At 38.6% G+C, this 19195-nt stretch overlaps 1 protein-coding gene across 4 annotated transcripts in view; it reads right to left on the reverse strand.

Annotated features, from left to right (window-relative positions):
• Positions 1-19195, reverse strand: part of CNTNAP2 (contactin associated protein 2) — a 1915205-nt gene that overhangs the window by 721524 nt on the left and 1174486 nt on the right. For all 4 annotated transcript variants that reach the window (XM_032401131.1, XM_032401133.1, XM_032401132.1 and 1 more), the window contains one exon: positions 8378-8484. In XM_032401131.1, coding sequence (XP_032257022.1) covers positions 8378-8484 — 107 coding nt within the window. The remainder of the gene's footprint in view (positions 1-8377; positions 8485-19195) is intronic.

Below are 19195 nucleotides of genomic sequence, written 5' to 3' on the forward strand. Positions count from 1 at the left end.
CTGGTTCAAGCTACCAAGCCTTCACAACCAGCTCACAGAAGTCCTGAATATTTAACAATCCTGGCTCCAGCACGCCACTCAAATAGGAACTCAGGAAGGGTTTAGAAACTTCTCCAGGATCATATGGAATGTAAGAATCTGAATGAGCATTCCCATGGCAGTCTGTGGGCTCCAAAGGCGGGCCCCTTTCATGAGCATGCTTCTCCATAGCTCGTGTTTATTTCTGCCCTCAAACTTTGCCTCTGCTATCCCACCCCCATCCCCCCCACCCCCCATCAGTTCCAATCTTAATTCCCAACCAAGCAAGCAAGGAGCTTCGCCAGGGTTCAGCTGGTCCTGAAACCCTTCCCCAACCACCTTGGTGACCTGTTCTCCCTCTCGTGCTATACATACTGGCCTTTACAACCAGTTTGGCACAAAACCACACCACCTTCTACTAACGTATTAACACTTCCTGACTGTCTGTCTTCCATTTTTAGCCAGCATGTCTACTTCATAAGGAAGCAGGCTCTTGTCTGTATTTCTGTGATCCACAGAGTGTGCTACATACAAAATGGACATATAATATTACCGAATGAACCAGGACCATGTATGAATTACAGGTAATCTGATACTCCAAGTTTGTAAAGCTAAAGACTTACAGTAGGGGCACAGTGACTAATGTCAATATGAAAGCATGAAATTGTTTGATTTGGGAGATGTTAAAAGGATCAAAGGAGAGGCACATCCTATATTTAATTTTAATTCTTTCTTATTTTTTGAGTAGATAAAAAATTCTCTGAAGTTTCCTTCTTTATCTGCCAATAATCAGGCTTGCCCTCTATCTTCTTTCCCTTCACCGAACTTGGCAAAGGTGTAAAGGTGAATGTCTTCTATTCCTTTTTCTCTTCACTCCGAACCTGGGCTGAGACAGTCACTGGGATTCAAACTACAGAGGATTTTAATGAATAATGTCAACTCCCTTGAGCCCGAGCTCTGGCATTTTATAGCCTCTGTGCAGTTCATAGGTGCATGGCTCGTCTCTATGGCAGGCTGCTTTTTAATATGCATTTGCAGATCAACTTTTTTGCAAAGGCTTTTTATTCAAAGAGAAAGATATATTTTTGAAACTATTGAAAAAGTCTTTGTAAAACTGAAATTAAATCCTTTCTTTCTAGGTTTAATCTTAGCCATCTTCCCAAGGCAAGGCATAAAAGAAGGGATTAATTTGAAATTTGGGCTGCCTTAGAAATGTAAAGGTCCTTAGGCTGTGTTTCTCCAAATGACCTGCACTATTTTAATCCAATGTAATTTATTTGGTTGTGGCTAAAAGACAGAATGGCCTCTAAATCCCCTCCCAACATTTCTACAAAGGTAGCACTTTCCCGTGTCTCTCCATCTTATTTTGTCTGCAGATGCCCGGTGAAAATGGGAGTGAAGGAACTGCTGGGATTATTGTTTCTTTTGGTAAATAAGTGTGATTTCAGTAAGTGACGCCACTTGTCCTTTCCCTCTTTCCCCAAATGCTTCAGCTTTGGTGAGAACATGAGCTTCTCATCTAGAGCGTACACACAATGGAGCAAGGGCTTACTGTTATTTTAATGGCGCATGATCCACTGAAAACCACATCCCCCACCTAGCACCGTGATGGTGCAGATTCCTCCTCACTCTGATCTCTCCCCATCCCATCTGGTGAGAAAAAACCCAGAAATAAACAGATTGATAATCTGATGGTATAATCTGAAAAGATGAAACGACTGCTTAGAATTACAAGGAGTCTGTGATAAGATATTAAGTAATTTCCCATGTAATTGCATTTCTACATATTTTGTAAGATGAAAAGCAGCAACTTAGATCATAAGACGTAAGCATACAGTACAATTTATCCTCAGTTCACAACAAGCCAAAGATATGTAAATGAGTTAAGATTATAAGGGCTTTTATTTTATTTTTTAAAGAATTTATTTATTTGAGAGCGAGAGTGAGAGCACATGAGTGGGGGGAGGGGCAGAGGGACAAGCGGACTCTCCACTGAGCAGGGGCTCAACTTGGGGCTCCTTCCCAGGACCCTTAGATCATGACCCGAGCCGAGATCAGACACTTAACTAACTGAGCCACCAGGCACCCCTAAGGGCTTCTATTTTTTAATGAAAGTACACACTTCTTTGGAGGAAGCTATTAACACTACATCCTCTCCTCTTCTTTCCCTTCTCCACATTCCAGCATCTATCCCATACTCAGAATGGAGTTCACTCTTGACATACTGATGAATGGACAAAAAATGAATAAGCGATGGTAGTATAGCTCCTGTGTGTCCCATGGTCCTGTGGTTCTGCCCTAGGGCCACTCCTTAATGATAAGGACCCATACCTTAATGACAGAGACACACTGAGCCTCTGAAGTAGGTCACAGTGTAGGAATGTAAAGGACAAGAAAGGGAGGTAAAATTGGAAGACTGGTAATTGTTCACTTGCTAACAAAGAAGCACAATCTGGTTACTTAATGCTGTGTCTAGATTAGAAAGAGCAGATTCACCCTGTGAATATAAATCAGCCTGTGTAGCCATTATATTTGCTAATAAAACCTTTTATCTCTTCAGTGAGTATTGGCTTAAATATTGGGACACCCTCTGATCTTTTCCTTGAGAATCAACTATATCAGTGCTCTGTAACCTGAAGCTACTTCTAATCAGACAAAACTTTCGCTGCCTATTTTTAAAGACTTAGTGGTACAATACAAGTTACAAAATGATACCAAATGTTTTCTAAATTTACAAAGCATTTGAAGGGCCAATATTTCATTGAATGTCCCGGGGGGATACTTAAATTCAGAGAGGTTAAATGACTGTCCAAAACACACAACACAAAGCTCATACACCTGGCCAGTACACGACTTGACTGTACTTTATTACCTGAGGTACCATTTTGTTGTTGAACTTACTTTGAGACTCTTACTATATTCCCACAAGTCACTTTGATGAACATGCCCTAACATGCATGGCCCAAGGTTTTCCTCATGATTATCTGAAATGTGCAGGTTTGTTTGCTCATATACTGACTTCCTCCATATAACTTCTTAGAACTTTATCCCTCTTGTGGCTGTTTCTGCTGGTACTACTATCACTACCCTCTCGGCCTTTCATTAACTCACCTTCTATTATCTGCCCTCCTCTTGTTTTCCTTTTGTCCCTTTAGCTTACTCCCTCTTCATAGCTTTTTCATTAATTTGTATAAAGGACACTGATTTGTAAAAAGCTACTGATGCTTTTTACATTCCCTGCCATGCATTCACTGATTCCATGCACATTCACTGCACACATAATATATGCTGGGCAGGCCCTGGGAATAAAATGGTCAACAGAACCTGGCACTGTCTCCTCTCAGATAGTATAGTCTGGGGAAAGAGACAGCCAGTATTAAGGAATCACAGAAAATAGATGTCAAATCACAGCACCAGTGCTAAGACGTGTATTAGAATTACAAGGATTTGACCTAATTACAGGGCCACAGAAAGCTTCCTTAAGGAGGTGGCCACTGAACTGAGATTTGATACATGAGTAGGAATGTACCAGACAAAGCAGAGAGGGAGGATGTGTGAAAATCCTGTGGCAGAGGCGGTGGCCAAGGAGCAGGAACAGTGCGAGGGTACAGGGCATGCATGAAAAACTGAAAGGAGACTGGAAGGGGGAAAGGGAGGAAAAGTATGGTGGAAAACCAGATTAAAAACATAGCCATTCTGAGTAGGTCCTTATAAGCCAGTTGAATTTATAGCTGAGAGATGGACTCCAATTCTGTAAGGACATGATTCTATACAGTGAACACTTTTGGGGTGGGTGGGTGGGAAGGTTGTAACTCTCAAATTTCAAGTTGTCTTCATTGATGCCTAAGTCTGTGGTCGTTCCGAACAGATGGAGGCACCAAATCTCCTACTGCCAATAAATCTAGGTATTTATGCTCTAGGTTAGTGTGACTACAAGCAAGTAGGATTAATTTCTTTTTAAAAATTATGCTTTGAATTCAATTACTTATGAGTATAATGGATTATAAATAACATAGTGTGCACTTTTGAAATCCACTGCACTTTCATGTGTGCGGTAATAAGGTGCAGTGTAATTTATGGCTTACAAATTTATGGACTGAGAGTAATAGCTCCAGACTACAGGATGTAGAATACCGTCCTTTTCAATTTCAATTTTTCCTCTAACACTGGCTAGTTAAATTTTAGTTTTGCATTTGTGTGGCAACATTACTACCTTCTTAGTATCTCAGAACTCAGAAATCACACCATTTTTAAACTGGAAGAAATCTGTGTAGGCCATTCAGTTTATCACCTCTTACTACCTCTGGAAACAATAATATCTATTTATCTGGGCAAGGTGAAAATCTCTCTTTTGATAACAAAAATCTGGAAAAAGATTTTCTCTCAGAATGAATATCTGGTATTTAATAATAATTCTTATAAATTTCCACTCCAGAACATTGTTTATATCTGTTAAATGTCCTCTGGCTTGTGAAGACAGCCAATAATTTTCATGTTATTGAGAATATTCCGGGGATTTTTAGGGCAGTCCCAATTAAGAGATTGATATCATATGTAGAATGACTGAGCTCAAAGATGGGCTCCAGCAGCATGAGAGAGAGAGAAAAAAAAAAAGTCTACTAGGCCCTGAGATAAGGGATTGCTTTTTGTATTTAATTTATGTAAGTGAGCACCATAATTATGAAGTGTAAGGAACACATGCGGAAAACATGAGATGGTAATTAGATCCTAAAGAGCATCTGAAGTATTGACAAGTAAGTTTGGAGACCAATTGTCTATACAGCGTCAGGAAGAGAAAAAAAGACTGTAACTATAAACATGAAGCTTTGCTCACAAGAAAAACACATCCTTATACTTTTAAGAGGATAAAGATAAGTCAATATAACAAAAGATAAATATTCAACATGATCATTCTACCTTCTTTGTCACAATTTTAAGTTTCAATATGTTACTAGTCAGAAATTCATCGACAATGGAATATCTGCATAAGAAAATCTAAAAAGTATAAAGCTGCAACAATTTAATGTATTTCCATCATTTGGTCACAATCTAACCTCTTTAGTGTTTGGGAGAACAAAAACTGGCCTGCCCTTTCCTGCAATCCGACCTTTGGCTTTCCCTGTGGCATTTACACATCCAAAGGGGGACATCCTGACTCCTCAGGAGAGTGGTTTGTAAATGACAACCCTCTGAGCCTTACAGAAAATGGATTTGAAAATAAATTCTCCATGTATAAATAAACCAACAGATAATTAGATACAGGTCTAGGACACATCCAGATTAGTTTTAATTCTCTTCAATTCTTCTGAAAAAAGAGAAAACCATGGAACTCATTCACTTCAAACCCAACCTGCCACGCAAGTGACAACAATGAGGGGCAGCATGAAATTAAGTGACAAATTGTGGGATGTGGACAATTACTGGTACAGAAGTACAGATCAAAGGATGTTTGTTCTAAAAGGCATTAATTGGTGAAAATTTATTGATTACTAATATATGCTAAAGCTCTTCTTTGTGTCTTCCATAAGCCACCTCATTTAATCTCAGGGTGGCTTTACAAGGGTCACTGCACCCATCTCACACAGGAAAAACCTGAAGCCCCAAGAGGCTAAGCGCCAAGGTTACAAGTAAGTAACAGGGCCAAGTTCAAACTCAGGCAGTGTGACCTATCAAAAAAGGGCTTCTTGGATCCATCTTGGACTCCAGCATCTAGCCTCGATGATCAGCAGTTTTCTGAGGAATAGCTATCTTACCGTGACCAAGACAGGACCAGAGCAGAAAATGTGTGGAAATAGCTCAATTGTAATGTTTGAAGCTCTATGAAATATTTAGTTATACCAAACACTATGTTTTAGTTAACTTTTTTTTACCTTTTTAAAGGAGTGCCATTATAAAATTACCATAACTCCTTTTTTCAAAAGGGATCCTTGGCCCTCTGCAGGGAATAATGTAAAATATTTAATAACGCTAACAAAATTTAAGACCAGAGAACACAGAATAAGCAACTGGAAGTCTCAGCTCATTGGTTTTTAGAACTATAAGAGACCTCAGTAGCCATTTAGTCAAGAGGAATAAAGGAAGTCCAAGAGAAGTCAAATGACTTGCTAAAAAGGCACACACAGCATGGTAATCTCATAGCTAGCATCAGAAGTTGGCTTCTTTTACTTCAGTGCTCTTGCTATGAGTGTGGTCACTAAGTAAAAATGTAATACTGTTCATTAAATATCAAACAGAATGGCATTTTTATATTATTTTCCATTATTATGTGCTGGATCAGACCCTCCTTCCCAATTTTTAACTAATCCATGGGAGTAACTAAGAGGTATATCAAGTCATTCAGTTTATTTGGAAGCATATAGCCTTCAATAAGCTACAAGAAAAATAATTTTCACAACCAAATAATGTCACTGAACCCTTTCTCTAATTATGCACTGTGGTCTTCTAACCTCTCTTTATGCACACGCTTGATTTTCAAGATTTTGGCCTCACTCAGACAAGACAACAAGGTATCAGGCTTTCTATGTTAAAATGAATGATTCTACTTTTACAGAAACAAAAGTGGAATACCGAACAGGTAGGAATGAGCTCCAGGGAGGAGATAATTTCTCTTTTACATTTATAGATTGCCACCAGGGCCAAACCTAAATACTCTTAGGACACTTCTAATAGTTGGAGTTATTACTCTTTAAAAAAAAAAAACAACAACAAAAAACCCTCAACTATTTAACCAGTAGTACATATTTAAATTTAAAACAAATTTAATATTTTTAAAATCTCTTTTTCTTTGCTGTGTATTTAAATGAAGGAAGCAGCTATAAAAAAAGAATAGTTTGCTTTTCAATTCAATATCAAGTGAGCACTGAGTTAGAAAACCCTTGTAACCAGCACCAATTTGTTGTTCTTTGTTTTTATTTAGAATTTTCATATTCAGGAACAAGATCCCTTATAGTTAAACATGGTATTTGTAGCACAATATATAAATTATATTGGTGGAGTGAAGGTACGAAGTTTCATCAAATTTACCTAATTCAAACATTGTTTATCATATAATGAATATCACAGGCTAAAAGTTAATATTTTGATGTGACTGGCAAGGGGCGACTTTAGTTATAACTCCTTTATTCTACTAATTTCAGTATCAGTTTCATTTTTATTCATTAAAATACTCTTTCATGTACCCATATAGAAATACTTTACCAAAAATCAATTTGTGCCTGTTTTTATTTTCTTGTACATATTCCTATTAATGTTAATTTTTTAAGGAACATTTGTCTCGTTTTTGAACAGCTTCCTAAACAAAATAATAAGTGCAATAAAATAAATTACAAACATTTTTCTTTGTTGAGGCCTCATATTCCAGTTTCTTATTGTACATTCCTACAAATAATGACATGAAAGGCTCAGAGAGCTGTCCTGCATTTATTATCCCCAGAACTCTTCTCTGATAATATTTTTGTCATTGTTTCCTAAAAATGAAGTGTAATGAAAGAAGTCTGTATAATTAGAGGGCTTAAATATTAGATTTTCAGTTTTTCAGCCTGTTGGGAGGAGACTGAATGTTGGAGCTCATTCTCTTTCCCTTCCTCTTCCTCTCTCCCTACACACACATGCACACACATACACACACAACGGACAGATGAACTTCTTCCAATTCTACGTCTTATGGCAAATCTGTTTCCAAAAGGGCTTCGTAAACAGCCATGCATTTTTGGAAAATTAATCTTACAATAAGAGAGTTAACATTCATTTAAAAATATTCTTTAAATTACAAAAATACAAACTTCAACTTTTCAGTGTAATGCGACTATGTAAAACAAGGCACATCTGTGTTTTATTAGTCGTCTTTGCAAGCCACTTTTTACTTTGCATATTTAGAAAAACTTGCCCTCTTGTGTTATTAGTTTAATAAAGGGACTTTATTCCACTTTCTAACTTCTTTTTCTGATTTGAAAAATGCGGCCAGACAGTTGTGACAGAGCAAGAGACAATTATTGTCCAGACACTAAATGTCCAAATTATACTCTGTCTGTCTCTCTGATGAACTGATAAATGAGAATCCAGTCAGAGACATTACACTAACACAATTTCCCAAACCATCTATCCAGACGTGGCTTAGACACACAGAGGCAAATCCAAGATCAGCATTCCAATCCCAACTATGTTTACGGATCATTGGACACGTTGGTCCTTCTTTTGTGTCATTAGGCATGAGACAGTATATCTCGATGACTACGGTGCTATTCTGGGGAAGCAACAACAAAATCTGGGTTCTTCAGAATCAAGTGGGTGCACTCCCTAGGTAGCTGAGGACCTGGGGTCTGGACAAGTAAAGGTCATGGTGACATGAATGGGCACTCACAGTTGTGGCAGGTGGCCCCACTGTACCCCGTCTCCTCACAAGCGCACTGGAAGCTGTGCCATGTTTGCGAGCACTTCCCGCCATGCTCACAGTGATTGGGCACACATCTGTCAGAGAAAGAGACAAACAGAAATAAACCAACACACGAATGAGATTTATGAGTGGCCAAATTCCAAGCTGTCTGGGCCATATATCATTTCAATGCCAGGTTGACTTACCAAGGCAATTAATCCTTGTTAGTTTAAGCAGATTAATACGATCCATGATGGAAGGTGCCAAGCGCACAAAAGATGATGTATCACAAGCCTGGTGTTTCCCATTTTTGAGTAAACAGTAGAAATTAACAAACAGTGGAGAGACTCATTTGCATAACACAGACTCATTTTATTTTGTCTTTGCACAAAAATAAAGACACTAGCTGAATTTCCTCCTGGTGAAAGATGGAAGATTAGCCCTCTTGTTTCCTGTCCTATTCTTTAACAAGGCCAATACCGAGTCAGAAAAGGGTACCACTGAGTTTTTCATAGCAATTTGAGCTTTTGAAATAATGCCATGGCAACAGCAATGAGAATATACAAGTCTTAAAAGATTTCTAAGTCTTCTGTATGTCTCCCGATATGCCCAGCTGGCCAATGGAAGCCACCTACCCAAAGTGGCATCAAGCATAACACAGGGGAAAAATGCAGGTTTCGTGTTTAAATCTTTGTTTTTCTATTTACTATGTAGCCAAACGTGGCTATGTAGTTTAATCTTTCTCAATATCAATTTCTCATTTAAAAAATGGAGTAATTTTGTTACGGAACCTGGACTGGATCGCCTGACGGAAGAAACAAGCGGCACTCGGAGATCTTGGATAGGAGGTTTATTTAATGCAATGCAGGCTGGCTCAGAGGAGAGTGCTCTCCAAAGGTCTGAGCCCTGAGCACAAACAAAGGGGGCAATTTATACACTTCTACTTCCGCATACTTGGCACTCTTGGTGCATGCGCGAAGCGGGGCAGGGAGAAGAACCCGGAAGAGCCCGGGGGTAAGGACTGGGACTCTCTCGCTGGCTTGGTCGGCCATCTTAGGACACAGATTTTCCTTATCAATTTTACCTATCTGATAAGTAGTTTTAAGGTTTGTAGGAAATGCTCATAAATGAGATAATTAATAGGCAGGAAAGAGAGGGGCAACATATGGGAGCTACGAATATCTGGACTGCAGCTTCCAGGGCACAATTTCATTGCTTGCCTGCACCTTCACAACAGTGAGGTTGAAATCTGTTCAGAGACACTCCTATTTCAACAGCAGACTCTTTCCTTTCTCCTAGTCCTATCCCCTTATTCCTCCCAATTCCTCTCTATGACTTCCCCACAACCCGATTCTTTAAGATCCTGATAGAGATGCTCACAGATAACAAAGGTATCATTACGTATTAACATTCACAAAAGATTTCAAGATTTTAGTAAGAAACTCTCTAAAATGGAAACGTCTGCCCAGATTAAAACAGTAGAATCTCTAGTAGTGGGTCACAGGCAATGGGCCGATAGACAGCCACACTGCATGGGACCCCTTAGTCATAAAGCCCTGGTAGCTTACTGCTGCAAATTTTGATAGGAGTTGCTTCAGAGACAGCATTCACTATGTCCCATTCTTGATTTACCATCAGTCATGCCTAAACCTGGTGTGGCAGGCACACCCCCATGAGGCATGTAACCTCCGACTCTTACGTAGGAATGCCATTCCTCTATAGCTCTTTGCAAACCTTTAGTCACGCAACAAACATTTACTGAACACTTGCTATGTGCACAACACATGGGAAACAGAAGATAAATAAGATTTCAAGAACTGACAGCTGACAAAAGTGAATATACTGTATATATGAAAACTATCATGTAAGATGGAAATGAAGAGTGCAATAATCAGGGGCAAATAATGCAGGATGGAGTTACACAGGAGTGATCATATGTAGACTTGGGGCACAATATAAAGTCTTTAAGTAGAGCCTCGATGAACAGTCAGGATTATAAGAGGAAACTGAGAGGAAGTGCATTCCTGGAGGAAAAATACAACAGAAGCAAAGACACAATGTTGGATTATCATGGGAGGCGGATGGAAAATTCACTCTACGCTAAAAAGGCACTCATATTTCATATGAATTTGGGCTTGGTGTTATCAAGGCTACCTAGAGGGTCCTTCTCCAAAGACCTGATCACCTAGGTGGAAATGGGGGATAAGATTCACACAAAATACAACACCAGCCAGAATTTGATGACTCATCAAAGGAATAGGAAAGGCTACAGAAATAAGGATATCAGAGTAGTTATAGGTAGAATATAAATAAAGGCAGAATATAAATAAATATAAAGTTTAGAGCATTCCCCCGGGGCCTTAAAAGGGGAGTTGCATTTTCATAATTAACATGTTGGAAGTGTTCCCAGCAGGGAAAGCGAGAAAGCGATGACAGGGAGGCAGAACCGCACCATCCTGTCCCTTGTCCAGGCACCCAGGCAGGGGCCTCTGCAGAAGGTGTTTCTGCTCACAGTCCTGATTCTCTAGACCATGAGACCAAGCAATGGGATGGACACTCCAAAATTATGGAAAACTAAAAAAAAATCCGTGATACTTAAGTCTGTATATGACTCTGTGTGGTATCTTTACTTTCTAAACAGTTGTGGGTTAATATTAGCTCAGCCTAATAGTGAAAGTAATTTACATCAGCTCATTATAGCAATTAATTCAGGGGGAAGTAGTGCAAAGGACTGAGTTGCAAAGGAAAACCAGGAATCTAAATGTGCTCTAAATAATGCACAAAGCAGAAAACCCACCTCTCAACGATAAAAAAAGACTACTGTGTACTTACACACACACACAACGCACACACACGAGGAGCATGTAACCATCAAGTGAGATTGACTGAATAGTCCTAAAATTCAGTATTAAGGATTTCTTTAAAAGTGATCTTTTATTTAAATGGGATTTTAATATTTTATTTTTTAATGTCTGTTCCTTATAATTTGTATTTTTAAAATGGACATTGTCCTCATGCTGATTACTGGCATTTAGTTGTTAATGGGGAGAGATGTTTTATTTCCAAGTCGAATGGATTCAAATGTAATTTCAAACCCTAATACTTCATCCCTGTATTTAAAAAAAATGGGGGCACCTGGGTGGCTCATTTGTTAAGCGTCTGCCTTTGGCTTGGGTCATGGTCCCAGGGTCCTGGGATCGAGCCCCGCATCGGGCTCCCTGCTCAGCGGGAAGCCTGCTTCTCCCTCTCCCACTCCCCCTCCTTGTGTTCCCTCTCTCGCTGTCTCTCTTTATCAAATAAATAATAAAAATTAAAAAAAAATAAAAAAATGTTAGGGCCGTCACCAAGCAAAACAAAATACGAATTAATCTAGCTTCCGACTTCCTGTTTATTTCTTCTCCTGTACTCGCATAAAACCATTTGCATAGGTCCCATAACCCATTATCACATTGTATAGTAATGATCTGCTTGAGCATCTTGTCTCTTCGAAACTGTGAGACTCTGCAGTTAGGGATTTTTATCTTCTGGTCCTTAGCATGGCAGGTGCCTCGTCCACCCTGAGGAAATGGCTGCTGGCCGACCCACTGAAGTAATGGAGGAATGTGATGACCGTGAAGTTACACCACGGGGCTGAAGTAAGTTTGGAGGAAACATCTCTTTTACTGCAAAAAATAGGGATTAGTGTTGTGTATTTTAGTCTTACATCCAGACTCTTGCTCCAGTAAAGTATTAAATACATAGTTTGTTTTACAGCAGGTCCTGGCTTGGAAGTTCGCGTCGCATCAAACATGAATCCCAATGGCTCTACTGTGGCTACTTGAGAACTAGTTGAGCAGGATCAGGAACATGCAGGGATAAGTTGGCAGGTGTCAGTTTGCTGTGATCAAAGGGCTCCAGAAGGGATTCATCCAATGAACTCTGTCCCCAGAGAGCACTGGCATCGGACTCTTTCAGCTGCAATGGTCCTTTCAGTTGTAGCAATGCTTTCCAAAATGCATTTTTTTTTTTCAAATGAAACTGACTTACACCACAATGTAAAACAAACAAAAGCTAACATTTGAAAGTCACGTGTATAATAATTAATATAAAATCAAACGCTACAGACAGAGTAGCTGTTTGAATGGATACAATTCTATCCAGGGTTATGGATGACAGTTGCAGTTTTATTTTACCCAGACTATCACTTTTATTTCTATACTTGATTTTAATTGCAAAGCATTGACAAAAACGGTATTCATGGACATAAGAACTGTGAATGGTACCAGGTTCCTTCACCACAGCCCACTTCTGTGGATACTACTTAAACAGAGACAGCAGAAGAAATTTTCTTTCAAATCTAGAGAACGTTACTCCGACAGCATAGCGGAGTGCAATGGTGGGCTTCAAAACACTTTGAAAGTGCTTTCTTTTTTTTTGTTCTCTACAGTGCTTAATAGTTAAAATAGAGAGTTTCAAATAAAATTAAAATCAAACCTTTGTGTTACCTTGAGAACTACATTTGGTTCTGTAGAACTCCATATAAAACCAGACTGTTTCTCTCAAATACATTCGCACGATACCCAATAGTGATTAACGGTGGAGTGTTTCTCTGAATAGCCTGCTGTTGCTAATATCCTGAGCTACTGCTACACAAAAGTTCTCAAACTTTCATGCACATAGAAGTCACTAGAAAATCTGGTTAAAATGAAGATTCTGATTACTTAAGTCTGGGGTGGATCTGAGATCCTATAATTCTAACATGTTCCCCAGTGATGCTCATGCAGCCGGTCAGAGGACCACATTTTCAATCACAAAGCTCAAGAGCATTCCAGCTCTGGCAGTAGCCTCTCAAAGAAGAATGAGGGCACCAGGAGGAGAAACAGCCCAGAAGGGAGGGCACAGGGATGGGGTGGGGGGCAGAGACAGTATGCGGGAAGGGCAGATTTGGTCTAGGCTGCCACTTCTCCACTCAGAGTGACAATATAATAATCTCCTAATCCCGTTTAGTAGGTGTAATCATTTCAGAACACCTGAGTTTAGACCTCATCTAATTCATAGAAAGTGATCACTGAATATGGAAACAACTTCATTTGACCTTAAAGTCAAGTTCCATATTCTCAGTCTGAGTCAGCTGAGATTTCCCACCCACTTAGTTATCATACAGAGGCCAATCTGCGATACTTAATCTGCTTTCAGATTAGTACAAATTTTATACCTGCTCATTAAATATGACTTGTTCTAAAGTTTAGAAAAGAAAACTTCAGGTTAGGTTTAGGTTATTTTGTGAACTATTGGAAAATTATTTAGAGTGATTTATAAATTACCATTCCAGTGCAAATTACCTCTTGAATTTTATTTTTTTTTCTTTCATCTTGGCTCCCAATTTTATTTGTGCTTATCAAGCCAAGAAATTCATTTAGAAAATTTGATTTCTTAAATGCTATTTTTCATACCCCTGGCTCTCAGAGCTATTTCCACAATCGTGGCAGAGTTTTCTTCTGCATTGCCATCAATATTGATCTCAACAATATTTTAGTACTTTTATTTTCACACTAATTAGATTTCAATTTTAGTTGAAGGCGTACTCTCAGTGGAGTATACATCACTGCCTTACATTCTTTCCTGTTCAAACTGAAATTATATAGAGAAGTAATCATAATTCCAGCAACTAATTTAGTATTTCGTTACTACATAATTTTATAGTTGTACAACCAGAAAACCTAATGTTATATTGATGGTGCTACTTCAACAAGCATTTATTTATGGAAATACTTAAATGCAGAGATATTTATTATACCTCCTGCATTATGCCCAAAGTTTCCATTAAGAATAATCAAGCATATTTGGTCTGCATCTTCCCAACAATTATGCATTTCTAGACAACCATATCAATCATTAATTGTAACCTTACTATAAAAATACCTTAAAAATCACTTCTATTGTAATAAAACCTATCACTCTATTTTACTTTGTTAATTTACTTTCAGTATTCCCCATTGTTTTATGAATAAAACATCTTTTAAGAGATCACAGGCTCACAGGAGGAGAGGGACCTGCAAAGATCATGAGTTCCTTCACCTGTCTCCAGGCCCAACTGTATTTAACCTAGATAAGTAACAGTAAGTTCTTTTTAATCAATCAAGATACTCTAAAACAAACTCTGGAGACACAAAGAATAAAGGCAGCTTTATCCTCAAGAAATTGCATTTATTCATCAAAATGTAATTGGCAAGTCAGGTCTCTCTCTATGCCTGATATTAAAAATATTGGTACAGAATTAGGATAATATATCACTATTATATGAGTACACTGAGATTTATGGAAAAGTTAATCTTTGAAGGAAGCATGGATTCAGGTTAGCCTGAAAGAAAGAGCAGAACCTTTCTACGTGGAGGGAAAGTGAAAGCTTGCACCAGTCTGAGTAAGTGCAAAACGTGGCTATAGAATAATGAATTGTTGAGTTTGGCCAGAGTAGAAAGCTTGCATCCACCTTGAGGATTACAGCAGAAAGTTGTGGATGTCTGGTCAACAGCCCTGTCCCCTTTCTTCCTTCCTATCATAATTCCTATTTTGTTCTGGTATCTTCTCTCCATGTGGCCATCTGCTTTTGGAAGGGAGAGTATCCTGGTCTCCGAGGGAAAAAAAGTAAAGCATCAGGCTTCTTAAAGAAGTCATTAACCTACTGCACACTGTTCCCCCAAATCTATGATCTCCTTCTTTCACAGCAACAGAATTTATGTCTTGCTTGACATAGAGCCACCCAGCTAAAGACACCATTTTCCAGGCTCCTTTTAATTTGGGGGGGGGTTGTGACTAAGCTCCATGGAAGTGCACTATCTGGGCTAAGCCCTGAAAGGGAAAGGACATGCACTGTTCTTGCTTTTCAGTCACTCCTGGCCTCATTCCTAAAATGAACCTATAGAGATAGGGGCGGAGCAAGATGGCGGAGGAGTAGGAGACCTGGATTTCGTCTCCTCTCAGGAATTCAGCTGGATAGGGATCAAACCATTCTGAACACCTACAAACTCAACAGGAGATCAAAGAAAAGAAGAGCAACAACTCTCTGAACAGAAAAGCGACCACTTTCTGGAAGTCATATTCTATCCCTTCATAGTAGTTACCCGTATTTTTGGCATATATATATAAGTTGTTCTCTCTTTTGAGATAGTTTCTTCTAACAGATCAAAATATACTCTAAATCTCTAGTGTATGGTTTTTTTCTACTCCCCTGCCTGATCACATTCTCTCCCTTTTTTCTTTCTTTTTTTTTTTAATCCTCTTCTTTCTTTTTTCAAACAACTTATCAAATCCTTTTTAAAAATTTTTTATAATTTCCATCTTTACAGTCATATTCCATCCCTTCATCATATCAACCCTTATTTTTGTACATATATAAGTTTTTCTTTCTTTAAAATTTTGGGAGGGACTTTCTTTTAACAGACCAAAATACACCCAAAATCTAGTGTGTGGCACTGATCTATAATCCAGCCTGATCATATTTGATCACATTGTTTTTGTTTTGTTTTGTTTTGTTCTGCTTTTGTTTGTTTTTATCTTTATCTTTTTCTTTTTTCTTTTTTTCTTTCCTTTTCTTTTTTCTCTCTTTCCCTTTCTTTTCCCACTGCTTCAGGTCTTTTCTGATTTGTTTAGAGTATATTTTCTGGGGACGTTGTTACCCTGCTAGCATTTTGTTCTCTCATTAATCTATTCTCCTCTACACAAAATGACAAGACGGAAAAAATCACCTCAACAAAAAGAACAAGAGGTAGTACCGACTGCCAGGGACCTACTCAATACGGACATTAGTACGATGTCAGATCTAGAGTTCAGAATCATCACTTTAAAGATACTAGCTGGGCTTGAAAAAAACATGGAAGTTATTAGAGAAACCCTTTCTGGAGAAGTAAAAGAACTAAAATCGAACCAAGTAGAAATCAAAAAGGCTATTAATGAGGTGCAATCAAATATGGGGGCGCTAACTGCTAGGATAAATGAGGCAGAAGAAAGAATCAGTGAGATAGAAGACCAAATGATGGAAAATAAAGAAGCTGAGAAAAAGAGAGATAAACAACTACTGGATCACGAGGGCAGAATTCGAGAGATAAACGATACCATAAGACGAAACAACATTAGAATAATTGGGATCCCAGAAGAAGAAGAAAGAGAGAGAGGTGCAGAAGGTATAATGGAGCAAATTATAGCAGAGAACTTCCCTAATTTGGGGAAGGAAACAGGCATCAAAATCCAGGAAGCACAGAGAACCCCTCTCAAAATCAATAAAAATAGGTCAACACCCCGACATCTAATAGTAAAACTTACGAGTCTCAGAGACAAAGAGAAAATCCTGAAAGCAGCTCGGGAGAAGAGATATGTAACCTACAATGGTAGAAACATTAGATTGGCAACAGACTTATCCACAGAGACCTGGCAGGCCAGAAAGGACTGGCAGGACATATTCAGAGCACTAAATGAGAAAAATATGCAGCCAAGAATACTATATCCAGCTAGGCTGTCATTGAAAATTGAAGGAGAGATAAAAAGCTTCCAGGACAAACAAAAACTAAAGGAATTTGCAAACACGAAACCAGCCCTACAACAAATATTGAAAGGGGTCCTCTAAGCAAAGAGAGAGCCTAAAAGCAACATAGACCAGAAAGGAACACAAACAATATACAGTAACAGTCACTTTACAGGCAATACAATGGCACTGAACTCCTATCTTTCAATAGTTACCCTGAATGTAAATGGGCTAAATGCCCCAATCAAAAGACACAGGCTATCAGATTGGATTAAAAAACAAGACCCATCGATATGCTGTCTGCAAGAGACTCATTTTAGCCCCAAAGACACCCCCAGATTGAAAGTGAGGGGGTGGAAAACCATTTACCATGCTAATGGACACCAAAAGAAAGCTGGGGTGGCAATCCTTATATCAGACAAATTAGATTTTAAACCAAAGACTGTAATAAGAGATGAGGAAGGACACTATATCATACTTAAAGGGTCTATCCAACAAGAAGATCTAACAATTGTAAATATCTATGCCCCTAACATGGGAGCAGCCAATTATATAAGGCAATTAATAACAAAAGCAAAGAAACACATCGACAACAATACAATAATAGTGGGGGACTTTAACACCCCCCTCACTGAAATGGACAGATCGTCTAAGCAAAAGATCAACAAGGAAATAAAGACTTTAAATGACACACTGGACCAAATGGACTTCACAGACATATTCAGAACATTCCATCCCAAAGCAACGGAATACACATTCTTCTCTAGTGCCCATGGAACATTCTCCAGAATAGATCACATCCTAGGTCATAAATCAGGTCTCAACCGGTACCAGAAGATTGGGATCATCCCCTGCCTATTTTCAGACCACAATGCTTTGAAACTAGAACTCAATCACAAGAGGAAAGTCAGAAAGAACTCAAATACATGGAGGCTAAAGAGCATCCTACTGAAGAATGAATGGGTCAACCAGGAAATTAAAGAAGAATTAAAAAAATTCATGGAAACCAATGAAAATGAAAACACAACTATTCAAAATCTTTGGGATACAGCAAAGGCAGTCCTAAGAGGAAAGTATATAGCAATACAAGCCTTTCTCAAGAAACAAGAAAGGTCTCAAGTACACAACCTAACCCTACACCTAAAGGAGCTGGAGAAAGAACAGCAAATAAAGCCTAAACCCAGCAGGAGAAGAGAAATAATAAAGATCAGAGCAGAAATCAATGAAATAGAAACCAAAAGAACAGTAGAACAGATCAACGAAACTAGGAGCTGGTTCTTTGAAAGAATTAACAAGATTGATAAGCCCCTGGCCAGACTTATCAAAAAGAAAAGAGAAATGACCCAAATCAACAAAATCATGAATGAAAGAGGAGACATCACAACCAACACCAAAGAAATACAAACAATTATAAGAACATATTATGAGCAACTCTATGCCAACAAATTAGATAACCTGGAAGTAATGGATGCATTCCTAGAGATGTATCAACTACCAAAACTGAACCAGGAAGAAATAGAACACCTGAACAGACCTATAACCACTAAGGAAATAGAAGCAGTCATCAAAAATCTCCCAAAACACAAAAGCCCAGGGCCAGATGGCTTCCCAGGGGAATTCTACCAAACATTTCAAGAAGAATTAATACCTATCCTTCTGAAACTGTTCCAAAAAATAGAAATGGAAGGAAAACTTCCAAACTCATTTTATGAGGCCAGCATTACCTTGATCCCAAAACCAGACAAAGACCCCATCAAAAAGGAGAATTACAGACCAATATCCCTGATGAACATGGATGCAAAAATTCTCACCAAAATACTAGCCAATAGGATCCAACAGTACATTAAAAGGATTATTCACCACGACCAAGTCGGATTTATCCCTGGGCTGCAAGGTTGGTTCAACATCCGCAAATCAATCAACGTGATACAATACATTAACAAAAGAAAAAACAAGAATCACATGATCCTCTCAATAGATGCAGAAAAAGCATTTGACAAAGTACAGCATCCTTTCTTGATCAAAACTCTTCAGAGTATAGGCATAGAGGGTACATACCTCAATATCATAAAAGCCATCTATGAAAAACCTACAGCGAATATCATTCTCAATGGGGAAAAACTGAGAGCTTTCCCCCTAAGGTCAGGAACGCGGCAGGGATGTCCACTATCACCACTGCTATTCAACATAGTATTGGAAGTCCTAGCCACAGCAATCAGACAACAAAAAGAAATCAAAGGCATCCAAATTGGCAAAGAAGAAGTCAAACTCTCACTCTTTGCAGATGATATGATACTTTATGTGGAAAA

This window comes from Phoca vitulina, unplaced genomic scaffold, assembly GCF_004348235.1.
Source record: "Phoca vitulina isolate PV1807 unplaced genomic scaffold, GSC_HSeal_1.0 scaffold4, whole genome shotgun sequence".
Taxonomy (NCBI): domain Eukaryota; kingdom Metazoa; phylum Chordata; class Mammalia; order Carnivora; family Phocidae; genus Phoca; species Phoca vitulina.